Source organism: Psittacula echo (genome assembly GCF_963264785.1).
Source record: "Psittacula echo genome assembly, chromosome: 27".
In the NCBI taxonomy this organism is placed as follows: domain Eukaryota; kingdom Metazoa; phylum Chordata; class Aves; order Psittaciformes; family Psittacidae; genus Psittacula; species Psittacula echo.
The window spans coordinates 2083111-2098157 of record NC_137762.1 but is presented as its reverse complement, the minus strand read 5'-3'; the positions used below and the strand labels follow the sequence as shown (position 1 = coordinate 2098157).

Below are 15047 nucleotides of genomic sequence, written 5' to 3'. Positions count from 1 at the left end.
CCCGCCCGGCCGCCCGCCCACCGCCCGCTCCCATTGGCCGGCGCCGCCCGCGGAACTCCCCCGCGCCGCTGCTGATTGGGCGGTGGGGGTGAGGAGAGACGCGGGGTTATTGGTGGAGGGAGAGAGCTCCGCCCCGCGCTTTCGCCGCTGATTGGTTAATTTAGGGAAAGTCCCGCCTCTGCGCTTCGCGGATTGGGTGACGCCGACACAGCCCCGCCCTACGCCGCTTTTCCCGCTCTGGCTTGGAGACATCTCTGATTGGTTCCCTCGCTAACGGTCCCGCCTCCGCCTCCTTCTGATTGGCTAGATCGCCGCCGCGGCGGCTGCGATTGGCAGGCGCGGCCGTTGCTCAGCGCGGCCCGGCGGCGGGCCCGGCGTAGGTCGGTGAACGCGGCGCGGGGAGCGGCGGCGGCGGAGGAGCAGGCGGGGCCGCCCGCCGGTGCCGGAGGTGGGCCCGGTCAGGCGGAACCGGGGGGGTGTGTGCGTGTGGAACCGAGGAGGGGCGGGCGGGCGCATGCGCGGAGCGGGGCCGGCGGCGCCTGCGCGCTGCGGACGGTTTTGGCGGGCGGAGCGCAGAACGGCGGCGGCTCGCAGCGAGCGGGCAGAGAGCGGCGGACGGGCCCGCGCCGGAGCCGCTCCCGCCCAGGTACCGGTACTGGCGGCGGTGCTGAATGGGCGCCGGTGGGGGGGGTGGGGGGGTGGTCGTGGGAAGGGGCGGGCCTTACCGGTTGGATGGACAGGTTCACCAGCCAATGGGAGCGGCGAAGGGGCGGGACGGAGCGGGGAGTGACGGGTGAGCGGGCCAATAGCAGCGCGGCAGGGTGGGGACGAGCGGCGGCGCTGTCAGCCAATGAGAGGGCGGGCGCTGCTGGGCGCTGGCCAATGGCGGAAGGTGGCGCGCTCTTCGGCCCGCCCCCGGGGCCCGCTGTGCGGTGCCGGGTCCGGGAACCGGCCCCGGGGGTGGGGGGGGACGGCTTGAACCGAACCGGGGCTTTTTAGCCCCAAATCGATCGGGGTTTGCCTCAAAATAGCACTTTTGGCCTCAAAAAGGCGCTTTCCGCCTCGAAAAGCCGCTGCTCTTTTGTTCCCCCCGGACCCCCGCCAAGGTTGGGAGCGTGACTCCCCCGGGGCTCCGCTACGGCCAAACCCGGCTGTTGGATACCCAAAAGCTGCCCTTTTCCACCCAAAACCTGCCCTTTTACGCCCAAAATGTATCCTTTTGCACCCAAAATCTCCCTTTTCCACCCAAAACGTCCCTTTTACGCCCAAAACTTCCCCTTTTACACCCAAAACCTTCCCTTTTATTCCCAAAACTCTCCCCTTTAAACACATTCCCCATTCCCACCCCCCTCATTTCCAAGCCTTTCCCCCCAAATCCCATTCCCCATTCCCACCCCCCTCATTTCCAAGCCTTTCCCCCCAAATCCCATTCCCACCCCCCTCATTTCCAAGCCTTTCCCCCCAAACCCCATTCCCCATTCCCAACCCCCCTCATTTCCAAGCCTTTCCCCCCAAATCCCATTCCCCATTCCCACCCCCCTCATTTCCAAGCCTTTCCCCCCAAATCCCATTCCCACCCCCCTCATTTCCAAGCCTTTCCCCCCAAATCCCATTCCCAACCCCCCTCATTTCCAAGCCTTTCCCCCCAAATCCCATTCCCCATTCCCACCCCCCTCATTTCCAAGCCTTTCCCCCCAAATCCCATTCCCAACCCCCCTCATTTCCAAGCCTTTCCCCCCAAATCCCATTCCCCATTCCCACCCCCCTCATTTCCAAGCCTTTCCCCCCAAATCCCATTCCCACCCCCCTCATTTCCAAGCCTTTTTCCCCAAATCCCATTCCCACCCCCTCATTTCCAAGCCTTTTCCCCCAAACCCCATTCCCCATTCCCACCCCCCTCATTTCCAAGCCTTTTCCCCCAAACCCCAAATCCCATTCCCACCCCCCTCATTTCCAAGCCTTTCCCCCCAAACCCCATTCCCCATTCCCACCCCCCTCATTTCCAAGCCTTTCCCCCCAAACCCCATTCCCCATTCCCACCCCCCTCATTTCCAAGCCTTTCCCCCCAAATCCCATTCCCCATTCCCACCCCCCTCATTTCCAAGCCTTTCCCCCCAAATCCCATTCCCAACCCCCCTCATTTCCAAGCCTTTCCCCCCAAATCCCATTCCCACCCCCCTCATTTCCAAGCCTTTTTCCCCAAATCCCATTCCCACCCCCTCATTTCCAAGCCTTTTCCCCCAAACCCCATTCCCCATTCCCACCCCCCTCATTTCCAAGCCTTTCCCCCCAAACCCCATTCCCCATTCCCACCCCCCTCATTTCCAAGCCTTTCCCCCCAAACCCCATTCCCACCCCCCTCATTTCCAAGCCTTTCCCCCCAAACCCCATTCCCCATTCCCACCCCCCTCATTTCCAAGCCTTTTTCCCCAAATCCCATTCCCACCCCCTCATTTCCAAGCCTTTCCCCCCAAACCCCATTCCCCATTCCCACCCCCCTCATTTCCAAGCCTTTTTCCCCAAACCCCATTCCCACCCCCCTCATTTCCAAGCCTTTCCCCCCAAATCCCATTCCCACCCCCCTCATTTCCAAGCCTTTTTCCCCAAATCCCATTCCCACCCCCTCATTTCCAAGCCTTTTCCCCCAAACCCCATTCCCCATTCCCACCCCCCTCATTTCCAAGCCTTTTCCCCCAAACCCCAAATCCCATTCCCACCCCCCTCATTTCCAAGCCTTTTCCCCCAAATCCCATTCCCACCCCCCTCATTTCCAAGCCTTTCCCCCCAAACCCCATTCCCACCCCCCTCATTTCCAAGCCTTTCCCCCCAAACCCCATTCCCCATTCCCACCCCCCTCATTTCCAAGCCTTTTCCCCCAAACCCCATTCCCCATTCCCACCCCCCTCATTTCCAAGCCTTTTCCCCCAAATCCCATTCCCACCCCCCTCATTTCCAAGCCTTTTCCCCCAAACCCCATTCCCCATTCCCACCCCCCTCATTTCCAAGCCTTTCCCCCCAAACCCCATTCCCACCCCCCTCATTTCCAAGCCTTTCCCCCCAAATCCCATTCCCACCCCCCTCATTTCCAAGCCTTTCCCCCCAAATCCCATTCCCACCCCCCTCATTTCCAAGCCTTTCTCCCAAACCCCATTCCCACCCCCCTCATTTCCAAGCCTTTCCCCCCAAACCCCATTCCCCATTCCCAACCCCCTTCACTTCTCATCCATCCCTTTGGCCATCCCCATCGCCATCACCGCCGCCTCTTCCCTATGGGCCTTTAGGATACCCTGGGTACCATGGGGGGGGGGGTGTCCCATATTTCACCCTCCTCTCTGTGTCCCCCCCCCCAGGTCCCTTGGGCGCTGCGCTATGGGCAAGAGGAGCAAGCGGGCAGCAGACAGCTCGTCCTCGGCCGACGAGGAGGAGTATGTGGTGGAGAAGGTGCTGGACCGGCGCGTGGTGAAGGGCCAGGCCGAGTACCTGCTCAAGTGGAAGGGCTTCTCCGAGTGAGTCCCGTTGGAGCCAAGGGCAGCCTTTGGGAATGCGGGGTCCGTCCCGACCCGCAGCGTTCCCATGGGAATGGTGCTTGGAACAAGGACAAGTGGGCTCCGGATGCTGCGTCCTGGGGTCTTCAATAGGGAGCGAGGGAAGGGATGGAGCCCGGGTGGGAATAGTGGGGCTGGAGGAGGTTGAGGGCAGCTTGCAGTGGGTGCGGTGCTGGCGAGGGGCTGGGGCCATGGGACAAGGGGTGCTGGGTTCAAAGGGAGCGGGAGCTTTGGGTTGGATCTTCCCGGGGGGACACCGGGATGGGTTTGGATGCTCCATGGCCGGCAGGCCAGGTTGGAGCCAGCTGCTTGCCCACGGAGCTGGATCTAAGCTGCTTTCGTCCCGCTCCGTGGTGCCGCTGCTGCCGCTGGTCCGTGGCAGGGAACACAACACTTGGGAGCCGGAGAAGAACCTGGATTGTCCGGAGCTGATCTCGGAGTTTATGAGGAAGTACAAGAAGATGAAGGAAGGCGACGGGAACAAAGGGCGGGAGAAGGAAGGAGCCAAGAGGAAAGGGGCGCTCGCGGCCGGCGGGGACGACGTCAAGGCCAAGAAGAAGAGGGAGGTGAGGGATGGGCAGCCAGGGCCCTCGTGGGGATGGGGATACAGGGATGGGGAGCAGGGATGCAGGGATGGGACACAGGGATACAGGGATGGGGAGCAGGGATACAGGGATGGGACACAGGGATACAGGGATGGGACACAGGGATACAGGGATGGGATACAGGGGTACAGGGATGGGACACAGGGATACAGGGATGGGATACAGGGGTACAGGGATGGGACACAGGGATACAGGGATGGGATACAGGGGTACAGGGATGGGACACAGGGATACAGGGATGGGACACAGGGATACAGGGATGGGGAGCAGGGATGCAGGGATGGGACAGAGGGATACCGCAATGAGGAACAGGGATACAGGGATGGGGAACAGGGATACAGGGATGAGGAACAGGGATACAGGGATGAGGAACAGGGATACAGGGATGGGACACAGGGATACCGGAATGAGGAACAGGGATACAGGGATGGGGAACAGGGATACAGGGATGAGGAACAGGGATACAGGGATGGGGAACAGGGATACAGGGATGAGGAACAGGGATACAGGGATGGGGAACAGGGATACAGGGATGAGGAACAGGGATACAGGGATGGGACACAGGGATACCGGAATGAGGAACAGGGATACAGGGATGGGGAGCAGGGATACAGGGATGGGGAGCAGGGATACAGGGATGGGATACAGGGGTACAGGGATGGGACACAGGGATACCGGAATGAGGAACAGGGATACAGGGATGGGATACAGGGATGGGGAGCAGGAATGCAGGGATGGGACACAGGGATACAGGGATGGGACGCAGGGATACAGGGATGGGGAGCAGGGATACAGGGATGGGGAGCAGGGATGCAGGGATGGGACACAGGGATACAGGGATGGGATACAGGGGTACAGGGATGGGACACAGGGATACAGGGATGGGATACAGGGGTACAGGGATGGGACACAGGGATACAGGGATGGGACACAGGGATACAGGGATGGGATACAGGGATGCAGGGATGGGACACAGGGATACAGGGATGGGACGCAGGGATACAGGGATGAGGAACAGGGATACAGGGATGGGACACAGGGATACCGGAATGAGGAACAGGGATACAGGGATGGGGAGCAGGGATACAGGGATGGGGAGCAGGGATACAGGGATGGGATACAGGGGTACAGGGATGGGACACAGGGATACAGGGATGGGACACAGGGATACAGGGATGGGACACAGGGATACCGGAATGAGGAACAGGGATACAGGGATGGGATACAGGGATACAAGGATGGGACACAGGGATACCGGAATGAGGAACAGGGATACAGGGATGGGGAGCAGGAATGCAGGGATGGGACACAGGGATACAGGGATGGGATACAGGGGTACAGGGATGGGACACAGGGATACAGGGATGGGATACAGGGATGCAGGGATGGGACACAGGGATACAGGGATGGGACGCAGGGATACAGGGATGGGGAACAGGGATACAGGGATGGGACACAGGGATACAGGGATGGGGAGCAGGGATGCAGGGATGGGACACAGGGATACAAGGATGGGACACAGGGATACCGGAATGAGGAACAGGGATACAGGGATGGGGACAGAGACACTGGGATAGGGATGGGACACAGGGATGAGGACAAGCACACAGGGATGGGGGACAGGGACCTAGAGAAGGAGACAGGGACCCAGGGCTGGGAATGAGGGAAAGGGATGCGGACGGGACCCAAGGATGGGAAGAGGCACACAGGGATGGGGGACAAGAGATGGGCACCCAGGGATGGGGACTGGGATGCAGGGAACAGGATGGGGATCCAGAAACAGGGATGGGGATAAGACACTGCCATCCCCATCACGGGGATGGGGATCCAGAGCCAGGGATTTGAGACATAGGGATGGGGATGGAGACCCAGGAATGAATACAGGAACTCAGGGATGAGGATGAGGACCCAGGGATGGGGACCGGGACCCAATATCCCCTTGCTGGAGCACACTGGGTGCCTCTGGAGAGGAACCCCCCCTCCCCAGCTCACCCCATAGCACCCCGGCCCTGGATTCCCAATGGATCCTTGCCTGCTGCCGCCTCCCAGGGTGACGTCACGCTCCTGGAATTGTTTCCTCGGGCCTTATCTGCCCCATTCCCGCTGGGAACCCTGGGATTGTTGGGAACGGCGCTGGGCTTATCGGGAAGTTGGGACTGGAGCAGCTCCCGTGGCCTTGGCTCCGGCCGCTGCCCACCGGGGATGTGCAGGGGTGGGAACAGGGAGCCAGGAGGAGGATGGGGCCCAAGAGACAGGGATCAGGACCCAGGGTGAGGATTGGGATGCAGGGATGGGGATGGGGATGCAGGGACGGGGATGGGGATGCAGGGATGGGGATGGGGATGCAGGGATGGGGATGGGGATGCAGGGATGGGGATGCAGGGACGGGGATGCAGGGATGGGGACGGGGATGCAGGGATGGGGAGGGGGATGCAGGGACGGGGATGGGGATGCAGGGACGGGGATGGGGATGCAGGGATGGGGATGGGGATGCAGGGATGGGGACGGGGATGCAGGGATGGGGACGGGGATGCAGGGATGGGGATGCAGGGATGGGGACAGGGATGCAGGGATGGGGACGGGGATGCAGGGATGGGGAGGGGGATGCAGGGATGGGGAGGGGGATGCAGGGATGGGGACGGGGATGCAGGGATGGGGATGCAGGGATGGGACCCAGGGATGGGGATGGGACGCAGGAGGAGGATGGGGATGCAAAGACAGGGATACAGGAGGAGGGAGGGGACCAAGAGACAGGGACCAGGACCCAGGGTGAGGATCGGGACCCAAGGGTGAGGACTGGGATGCAGGGATGGGGATGCAGGGATGGGACCCAGGGATGCAGGAGGAGGATTGGGATGCAGGGATGGGGATGGGGATGCAGGGATGGGACCCAGGGATGCAGGAGGAGGATTGGGATGCAGGGATGGGGATGGGGATGCAGGGATGGGACCCGGGGATGCAGGAGGAGGATTGGGATGCAGGGATGGGGATGGGGATGCAGGGATGGGACCCAGGGATGCAGGAGGAGGATTGGGATGCAGGGATGGGGATGGGGATGCAGGGATGGGACCCGGGGATGCAGGAGGAGGATTGGGATGCAGGGATGGGGATGGGGATGCAGGGATGGGATCCAGGGATGCAGGAGGAGGATGGGGATGCAAAGACAGGGACACAGGAGGAGGGTGGGCACCCAGGGACAGGGACACGGGGATGAGGATCCAGAGACAGGGATTTGGGATGCAGGGATGGACAGACACAGGTGAGGATGGGCACCTAGGGATGGGGATGGGGACCAAGGGGTGAGGATGGGGACAGGAAGATGGGGATGGGGACCCGGGGAAGGGGACCAGGACTTGGGGTGAGGATGGGGACATAGGGATGGGGACAGGGACGTGGGGAGGAGGATGGGGATGAGAACATAGAGATAGGGATAGAGATGGGAATGGGCAACCAGGGATGGGGACATAGGGATGCGGATGGGGACTAAAGGATGCGGATGGGGACCCAGAGATGAGGATGGGGACCAAAGGATAGGGAGGGGACCAAAGGATGAGGATGGGGGGACAAAGGGATGGGGACCAAAGGATGAGGATGGGGGGACAAAGGGATGGGGACCAAAGGATGAGGATGGGGGGACAAAGGGATGGGGACCAAAGGATGAGGATGGGGACCCAAGGATAGGGAGGGGACCAAAGGATGAGGATGGGGACCCAAGGATAGGGAGGGGGACCAAAGGATAGGGATGGGGACCAAAGGATGAGGATGGGGACCAAAGGATGGGGATGGGGACCAAAGGATGAGGATGGGGACCAAAGGATGAGGATGGGGACCAAAGGATGGGGACCAAAGGATGGGGATGGGGGGACAAAGGGATGGGGACCAAAGGATGGGGATGGGGGGACAAAGGGATGGGGACCAAAGGATGGGGATGGGGACCAAAGGATGGGGATGGGGACCAAAGGATGAGGATGGGGACCAAAGGATGGGGATGGGGACCAAAGGATGGGGATGGGGACCGGAGATGGGGATGAGGACCCAGGGATGGAGACCAAGAGATGGGCCCCCAGTGCCCCCACCACGACACCACTGGGCCCTTATCCCCCCCCTCCATCACCTCCAACCCCCCCATGAGCACCTCTTAACCCCCCCTTCCCCCCCCCATAGAGCAACGACATCGCCCGGGGCTTCGAGCGGGGCCTGGAGCCGGAGAAGATCATCGGGGCCACGGACTCCTGCGGGGACCTCATGTTCCTCATGAAGTGGTGAGGCCACCGCGAGCCCCACGGGGGTGGGGGGGGCCCCATAACCCCCCCATAACCACCCCCCCCTCTCTCTCTGTGTGTCCCCCCCCCCCAGGAAGGACACGGATGAAGCCGACCTGGTGCTGGCCAAGGAGGCGAACCTCAAGTGCCCCCAGATCGTCATTGCCTTCTATGAGGAGCGCCTGACCTGGCACGCGTACCCCGAGGACAGCGACAGCAAAGAGAGGGACCCCCCCCGGAGCTAAGGCCCCCCCCTCCTGTACATAGCCCCCTCTATACCCCCCCCATACAATGGCCCCTCCCATAGCGCCCTATTGGGGGGGGGGGAGGTGTTTTCGGCCTCACCCCCCCCCCCTCCATCCTTCCTCTCCCCCCCCCCCCCGCCCCAACCCAGCCCAATAAAGGGGGGGGGGGGGGGGAACAGGCCTGGGGTTTGGGGGGGGTGATTTTGGGCTGGTTTTGATAAATTGGGTGTTTTTAGCTGGGGGGGGCCCTCTGTGTGTGCGTGTGCGTCCCCCCCCCCCCCCCCCGCCTCCTGTTGGCTTCCAATAAACGGTCACTTTTCAGGAGCTGGTGTGTTATGGGGGGGGCACAAGAAGGACACCCCCCCCCCCCTTGTTTTAGGGGTCATGGGGGGTTAAATAGGGACCCCCCCTTGTCTTAGGGGCTCTACTCCAATGGGGACCCCCCCTTGTCTTAGGGGCTCTACTCCAATGGGGACCCCCCCTTGTATTAGGCCTATACCCCAATAGGGCCCCCCCTCATGTATTAAGGACCATGGGGGGGGAACAACAGCCCCCAATAGGGACCCCCCCTTGCCGTTAGGGTCCATGGGGGGGGGTGTCCCACATTTGAGGCCCCTCTGGTGCCATCTGGTGGCCGAGGCTCGGTCCTGCACCCCCATAACGGTGCTTGGGGGGGGGCACAAACGGGCCCCATCGCTCGGTAACGAGGACCGGGGTTGGGGTCCCGGGGGGGGGCTGGTTTAAGGGGGGGGGGGGGGGGGCGCGGTGCCGCGCCGCCGCCAGGGGTCGCCCTAGTGCCACCCAACGCGCGGGAGGGGCGGGTCTTGTTGAGGCCACGCCCCCTTTTTGGCCTTATTGGGAGGGGGTGCGTTCCCGCCGCAAAGCACCATGGGAAGCTCCGCGCACGTCCCCCGCGCAGACAAAGGGCCGCGCGCGGGGCACGCCGGGAAGGCGGCGGACTCCAGCTCCCGGCAGGCACCGCGCGGCGGTGGGGTCAGAGGTCACAGGGCGGGGCCTGAGAGGCGGAAGCGAGGCCGGCGCGGCGGGGCCGGGCGCGGAGCTCAGGTAGGCCCCGGTGCGGCGGCGTGACGTCATGGCGCGGCGTGTGACGTCAGAAGGGGGCTCGGGGGGGGGCAGGACCGCGCTATGGGGCAGGTAAAGGGGCGGGGGGGGGGCAGTTGGGGGGTCTATGGGGCAGGTAAAGGTAGGGGGGGCAATTGTGAGGCTCTAGGGGGCAATTGTAGGCCCGTGTGGGGCAGGACCGCGCTATGGGGCAGGTAACGGGGGGGGGGGGGCAGTTATGGAGCCCTGAGGGGGCTGTTGGGGACCCATGTGGGGCAGGACTGCGCTATGGGGCAGGTAAAGGGGCGGGTGGGGGGCAATTGGGGTCTGTATGGGGCAGGACCGCGCTGTGGGGCAGGTTCCAGGGGCAATTGTGGGCCTTTAGGAGCAATTGTGGGCCCATGTGGGGCAGGACCGCGGGGGGGGGGGGGCACTTATGGGGCCGAGCCCTGCGCTGTGGGGCGGTCGCTGCCCCCCCCCCCCCGCCTCACCCCGTGCCCCCCGCAGGCCCCGGGCTATGGCAGAGCATGGAGGGGGCGGTGGGGCTGGAACCGGAAGCGGAAGAGGAACCGGAAGCGGAAGAGGAACCGGAAGCGGCTGAGGCCGGGGCCGTGGCCGAGCGGTTCCTGCGGCTGGAGCGGGAGCAGAGCGGGCTCCTGCGGGCGCTGCCGCCGCCGGGCCCGCCCGTGACCCACGTTTACCGCCCGCTGGACTACGCCTGGGAGCCCCACAGCCGCTTCGTGCGCGCCTTCTGCCGCGGGCCCAAGAGCGTGCTCTTCCTGGGCATGAACCCGGGGCCCTTCGGCATGGCCCAGACCGGGGTGAGGCGGCCGGGGGGGGGGGGGGGGGGGGGGACACGGGGCCCAGGGCATCCCTGGGGGGGGGGACTGGGGCATGGGGGGAGCACAACGCATCCCTATGGGGATCCCAGTGCAGCAGCTTGGCCCCCTGGGTCCATTCCCAGTGGCTCCCTCCCCATTCCCAATGGTTCCCCCCCCATTCCCAATGGTTCCCCCCCCATTCCCAATGATTCTCCCCCATTCCCAATGATCCCTCCCCATTCCCAATGGCTCCCTCCCCATTTCTGCCCCCATTCCCAATGGCTCCTCCCCATTCCCAATGGCTTCCTCCCCATTCCCAGTGGCTCCCTCCCCATTCCCAGTGGCTCCCTCCCCATTCCCAGTGGCTCTCTCCCCATTCCCATTGGCTCTTTCCCCATTCCCATTGGCTCTTTCCCCATTCCCAATGGCTCCCACCCCATTCCCAATGGCTCCCTCCCCATTCCCAATGGCTCCCTCCCCATTCCCAATGGCTCCCCCCCCATTCCCAGTGGCTCCCCCCCCATTCCCAGTGGCTCCCCCCCCATTCCCAATGGCTCCCCCCCATTCCCAATGGCTCCACCCCCCATTCCCAATGGCTCCCCCCCCATTCCCAATGGCTCCCCCCCCATTCCCAGTGGCTCCCCCCCCATTCCCAGTGGCTCCCCCCCCATTCCCAATGGCTCCCCCCCATTCCCAATGGCTCCACCCCCCATTCCCAATGGCTCCACCCCCATTCCCAATGGCTCCCCCCCATTCCCAATGGCTCCACCCCCTATTCCCAATGGCTCCCCCCCCATTCCCAATGGCTCCCCCCCCATTCCCAATAGCTCCCCCCCCATTCCCAATGGCTCCCCCCCCATTCCCAGTGGCTCCCCCCCCATTCCCAGTGGCTCCCCCCCATTCCCAATGGCTCCCCCCCATTCCCAATGGCTCCACCCCCCATTCCCAATGGCTCCCCCCCATTCCCAATGGCTCCCCCCCATTCCCAATGGCTCCCCCCCCATTCCCAATAGCTCCCCCCCCATTCCCAATGGCTCCCCCCCCATTCCCAATGGCTCCCCCCCATTCCCAGTGGCTCCCCCCCCATTCCCAGTGGCTCCCCCCCCATTCCCAATGGCTCCCCCCCCATTCCCAGTGGCTCCCCCCCCATTCCCAGTGGCTCCCCCCCCATTCCCAATGGCTCCCCCCCATTCCCAATGGCTCCACCCCCCATTCCCAATGGCTCCCCCCCCATTCCCAATGGCTCCACCCCCCATTCCCAATGGCTCCCCCCCCATTCCCAATGGCTCCCTGTTACTTCGCCCTCCTCCTCCCCGCAGGTCCCCTTCGGAGAGGTTCGCCACGTCCGGGAATGGCTCCAGGTCCAGGGGGGGGTGCAGCGCCCGCACCCGGAGCACCCCAAGCGCCCGGTGCTGGGGCTCAGCTGCGGCCGCTCCGAGGTGAGCGGCGCCCGCTTCTGGGGCCTCATCCGGCGCCTGTGCCCGGAGCCCCAGCGCTTCTTCACCCACTGCTTCGTGCACAACCACTGCCCCCTCCTCTTCCTCAGCGCCTCCGGCCGCAACGTCCCCCCCAGCGCCCTCCCCCCCCAGCACCGGGCCCCGTTATTGGGCCTCTGCGACCGGGCGCTGGTCGGGGCCGTGCGGGTGCTGAGCGTGCGCCTGGTGCTGGCCCTGGGCCGCTTCGCCGAGCACCGCGCCCGCCGGGCCCTGGCCGCGGCCGGCATGGGGGGGGTCAGGGTGGAGGGGCTGCCCCATCCCTCGCCACGGAACCCCCGCGCCAACCGGGGCTGGGAGCGGATGGTGCTGAGCCGCCTGCGGGAGCTGGGGGTGCTGGAGGTGCTGGGGGTGCAGGGGGAGGAAGGGCTTGGAGGCGGTGGGGAGAGCGCCGGGAAGGGGGCTCCGGGCTTGGGAGATGCTTTGGGGCACGGCCAGGGCATGGGGGATGGCTCCGGGCCGCAGTGTCCCCAATGAGAGCGGGGCTGGGATGCGGGAATTGGGGTTTCCTGGCCCCGTGGCTTGGTTTTCCCACTGAGGATAGGGCTGGGATGTGGGAATTGGGGTTTCCTGGCTCCATGGCTTGGTTTTCCCACTGAGGATAGGGCTGGGATGCGGGAATTGGGGTTTCCTGGCCCCGTGGCTTGGTTTTCCCACTGAGGATAGGGCTGGGATGTGGGAATTGGGGTTTCCTGGCCCCATGGCTTGGTTTTCCCACTGAGGATAGGGCTGGGATGTGGGAATTGGGGTTTCCTGGCCCCATGGCTTGGTTTTCCCACTGAGGATAGGGCTGGGATGCGGGAATTGGGGTTTCCTGGCTCCGTGGCTTGGTTTTCCCACTGAGGATAGGGCTGGGATGTGGGAATTGGGGTTTTCTGGCCCCGTGGCTTGGTTTTCCCACTGAGGATAGGGCTGGGATGTGGGAATTGGGGTTTCCTGGCTCCATGGCTTGGTTTTCCCACTGAGGATAGGGCTGGGATGTGGGAATTGGGGTTTCCTGGCTCCATGGCTTGGTTTTCCCACTGAGGATAGGGCTGGGATGTGGGAATTGGGGTTTCCTGGCTCCGTGGCTTGGTTTTCCCACTGAGGATAGGGCTGGGATGCGGGAATTGGGGTTTCCTGGCTCCGTGGCTTGGTTTTCCCACTGAGGATAGGGCTGGGATGTGGGAATTGGGGTTTCCTGGCCCCGTGGCTTGGTTTTCCCACTGAGGATAGGGCTGGGATGTGGGAATTGGGGTTTCCTGGCTCCGTGGCTTGGTTTTCCCACTGAGGATAGGGCTGGGATGTGGGAATTGGGGTTTCCTGGCCCCATGGCTTGGTTTTCCCACTGAGGATAGGGCTGGGATGTGGGAATTGGGGTTTCCTGGCTCCATGGCTTGGTTTTCCCACTGAGGATAGGGCTGGGATGTGGGAATTGGGGTTTCCTGGCCCCATGGCTTGGTTTTCCCACTGAGGATAGGGCTGGGATGCGGGAATTGGGGTTTCCTGGCTCCATGGCTTGGTTTTCCCACTGAGTTGGGGTTTCCTGGCCCCATGGCTTGGTTTTCCCACTGAGGATAGGGCTGGGATGTGGGAATTGGGGTTTCCTGGCTCCATGGCTTGGTTTTCCCACTGAGGATAGGGCTGGGATGCGGGAATTGGGGTTTCCTGGCTCCATGGCTTGGTTTTCCCACTGAGGATAGGGCTGGGATGTGGGAATTGGGGTTTCCTGGCTCCATGGCTTGGTTTTCCCACTGAGGATAGGGCTGGGATGTGGGAATTGGGGTTTCCTGGCTCCATGGCTTGGTTTTCCCACTGAGGATAGGGCTGGGATGCGGGAATTGGGGTTTCCTGGCTCCATGGCTTGGTTTTCCCACTGAGGATAGGGCTGGGATGCGGGAATTGGGGTTTCCTGGCTCCATGGCTTGGTTTTCCCACTGAGGATAGGGCTGGGATGCGGGAATTGGGGTTTCCTGGCCCCATGGCTTGGTTTTCCCACTTGGAAGCTGCCTTAGGGCACCTTTAGGTGATGGAGCTTGGCTCCATTCCTCAGTTTCCCCACTAAGAACAAGGTTGGGATGCGGGAATTGGGATTTAATGGCTCCATTCCTTGGTTTTCCCACTTGGAAGCTGCCTTGGAGCATCTTTAGGTGATGGCGAATGGCTCCGTGCCTCAGTTTCCCCACTGAGAACAAGGTTGGGATGCGGGAATTGGGATTGAACGGGTCCAAGCCTCGGTTTTCCCCCTTGGAAGCTGCTTTAGGGCACTGGGGGGGGGTCTCTGTGCCTCAGTTTCCCCACGCTCAGGCCCACTTCAACACTATCCGAGCTTCCGGGCTCTGCTTCCCTCCACCCCCTCCTTTTTGGGCTGCTTTGGGGGCTTTGAGCTGTTTAAGCCATTTCTAAGGTGCTTTGCTCGCCCTCACCAGGGGAAACTGAGGCGCGGGGGGGGGGGGGGCACCGTGTGTGTGACCCCCCCCCCCCCGGTAATAAACGTGTCCTGGGGGACCCCATCCTCGGTGTTGTCATTGGGGGGGGTCCCATTGGTTGGGGGGGGGGGGGGGGATGTGTGTTTGGTGCAGTTGGAGCCGGGCCACGGTGGCTCCCATTGCTGTTCCCCATGGGAATTGCTGGTGGATCCTGGGAGTGGAGCCTTCTCCATCCCTCTCTGCATCCCATCGCCTTCATCCCTCCATTGCTTCCCTTTGTTCCTTCTTCCTCCCGTTCATCCGCTCCATCCCATCCTCATCCATCCCTTCCCTTCATCCCTCCTTCTTTCCTTCCTGCTCTCCAGCCTTCCCTCCATCCCATTCCCTATCCATCCTTCTGTCCCTTCCATCCCACCCCCTTCATCCCTCCATCCCATCCATCCCCTTCATTCCTCCATCCCTTCCTTCTTCCTCCCCTTCATCCCTCTGTCCCATTCCCTATCCATCCTTCTGTCCATCCCTTCCCTTCATCCCTCCTTCTTTCCTTCCTGCTCTCCAGCCTTCCCTCCACCCCATCCCCTATCCATCCTTCCATCCCATCATCCC

The 15047-nt window shown here is 63.0% G+C and overlaps 2 protein-coding genes across 3 annotated transcripts; both read left to right on the top strand.

Moving 5' to 3' along the window:
* Nucleotides 1-365: 365 nt before the first annotated feature.
* Nucleotides 366-8787, top strand: CBX5 (chromobox 5). 2 transcript variants are annotated; one of them, XM_080635520.1, is made up of 5 exons: nt 366-448; nt 3351-3506; nt 3928-4111; nt 8315-8412; nt 8507-8787. In XM_080635520.1, the coding sequence occupies exons 2-5, from the start codon at nt 3370-3372 to the stop codon at nt 8655-8657; spliced, it is 570 nt and encodes a 189-aa protein (XP_080491646.1). In that variant the 5' UTR covers nt 366-448; nt 3351-3369; the 3' UTR covers nt 8658-8787. The 2 variants fall into 2 exon arrangements, with proteins under 2 accessions (XP_080491646.1, XP_080491647.1); XM_080635521.1 differs by lacking the exon at nt 366-448 and adding an exon at nt 530-646.
* A 744-nt stretch (nt 8788-9531) lies between these two features.
* Nucleotides 9532-14430, top strand: SMUG1 (single-strand-selective monofunctional uracil-DNA glycosylase 1). Its single transcript, XM_080635474.1, has 3 exons — nt 9532-9722; nt 10227-10540; nt 11860-14430. The coding sequence occupies exons 2-3, from the start codon at nt 10247-10249 to the stop codon at nt 12508-12510; spliced, it is 945 nt and encodes a 314-aa protein (XP_080491600.1). The 5' UTR covers nt 9532-9722; nt 10227-10246; the 3' UTR covers nt 12511-14430.
* The last annotated feature ends 617 nt before the right edge of the window (nt 14431-15047 follow it).

Coding starts and splice junctions, on each gene's coding strand:
- CBX5 (XM_080635520.1), top strand. CDS start 3,370: ATGGGCAAGAGGAGCAAGCGGGCAGCAGACAGCTCGTCCTCGGCCGAC. Junction 3,507..3,927: donor AAGTGGAAGGGCTTCTCCGA/GTGAGTCCCGTT, acceptor GGTCCGTGGCAG/GGAACACAACACTTGGGAGC. Junction 4,112..8,314: donor AGGCCAAGAAGAAGAGGGAG/GTGAGGGATGGG, acceptor CCCCCCCCATAG/AGCAACGACATCGCCCGGGG.
- SMUG1 (XM_080635474.1), top strand. CDS start 10,247: ATGGAGGGGGCGGTGGGGCTGGAACCGGAAGCGGAAGAGGAACCGGAA. Junction 10,541..11,859: donor TCGGCATGGCCCAGACCGGG/GTGAGGCGGCCG, acceptor TCCTCCCCGCAG/GTCCCCTTCGGAGAGGTTCG.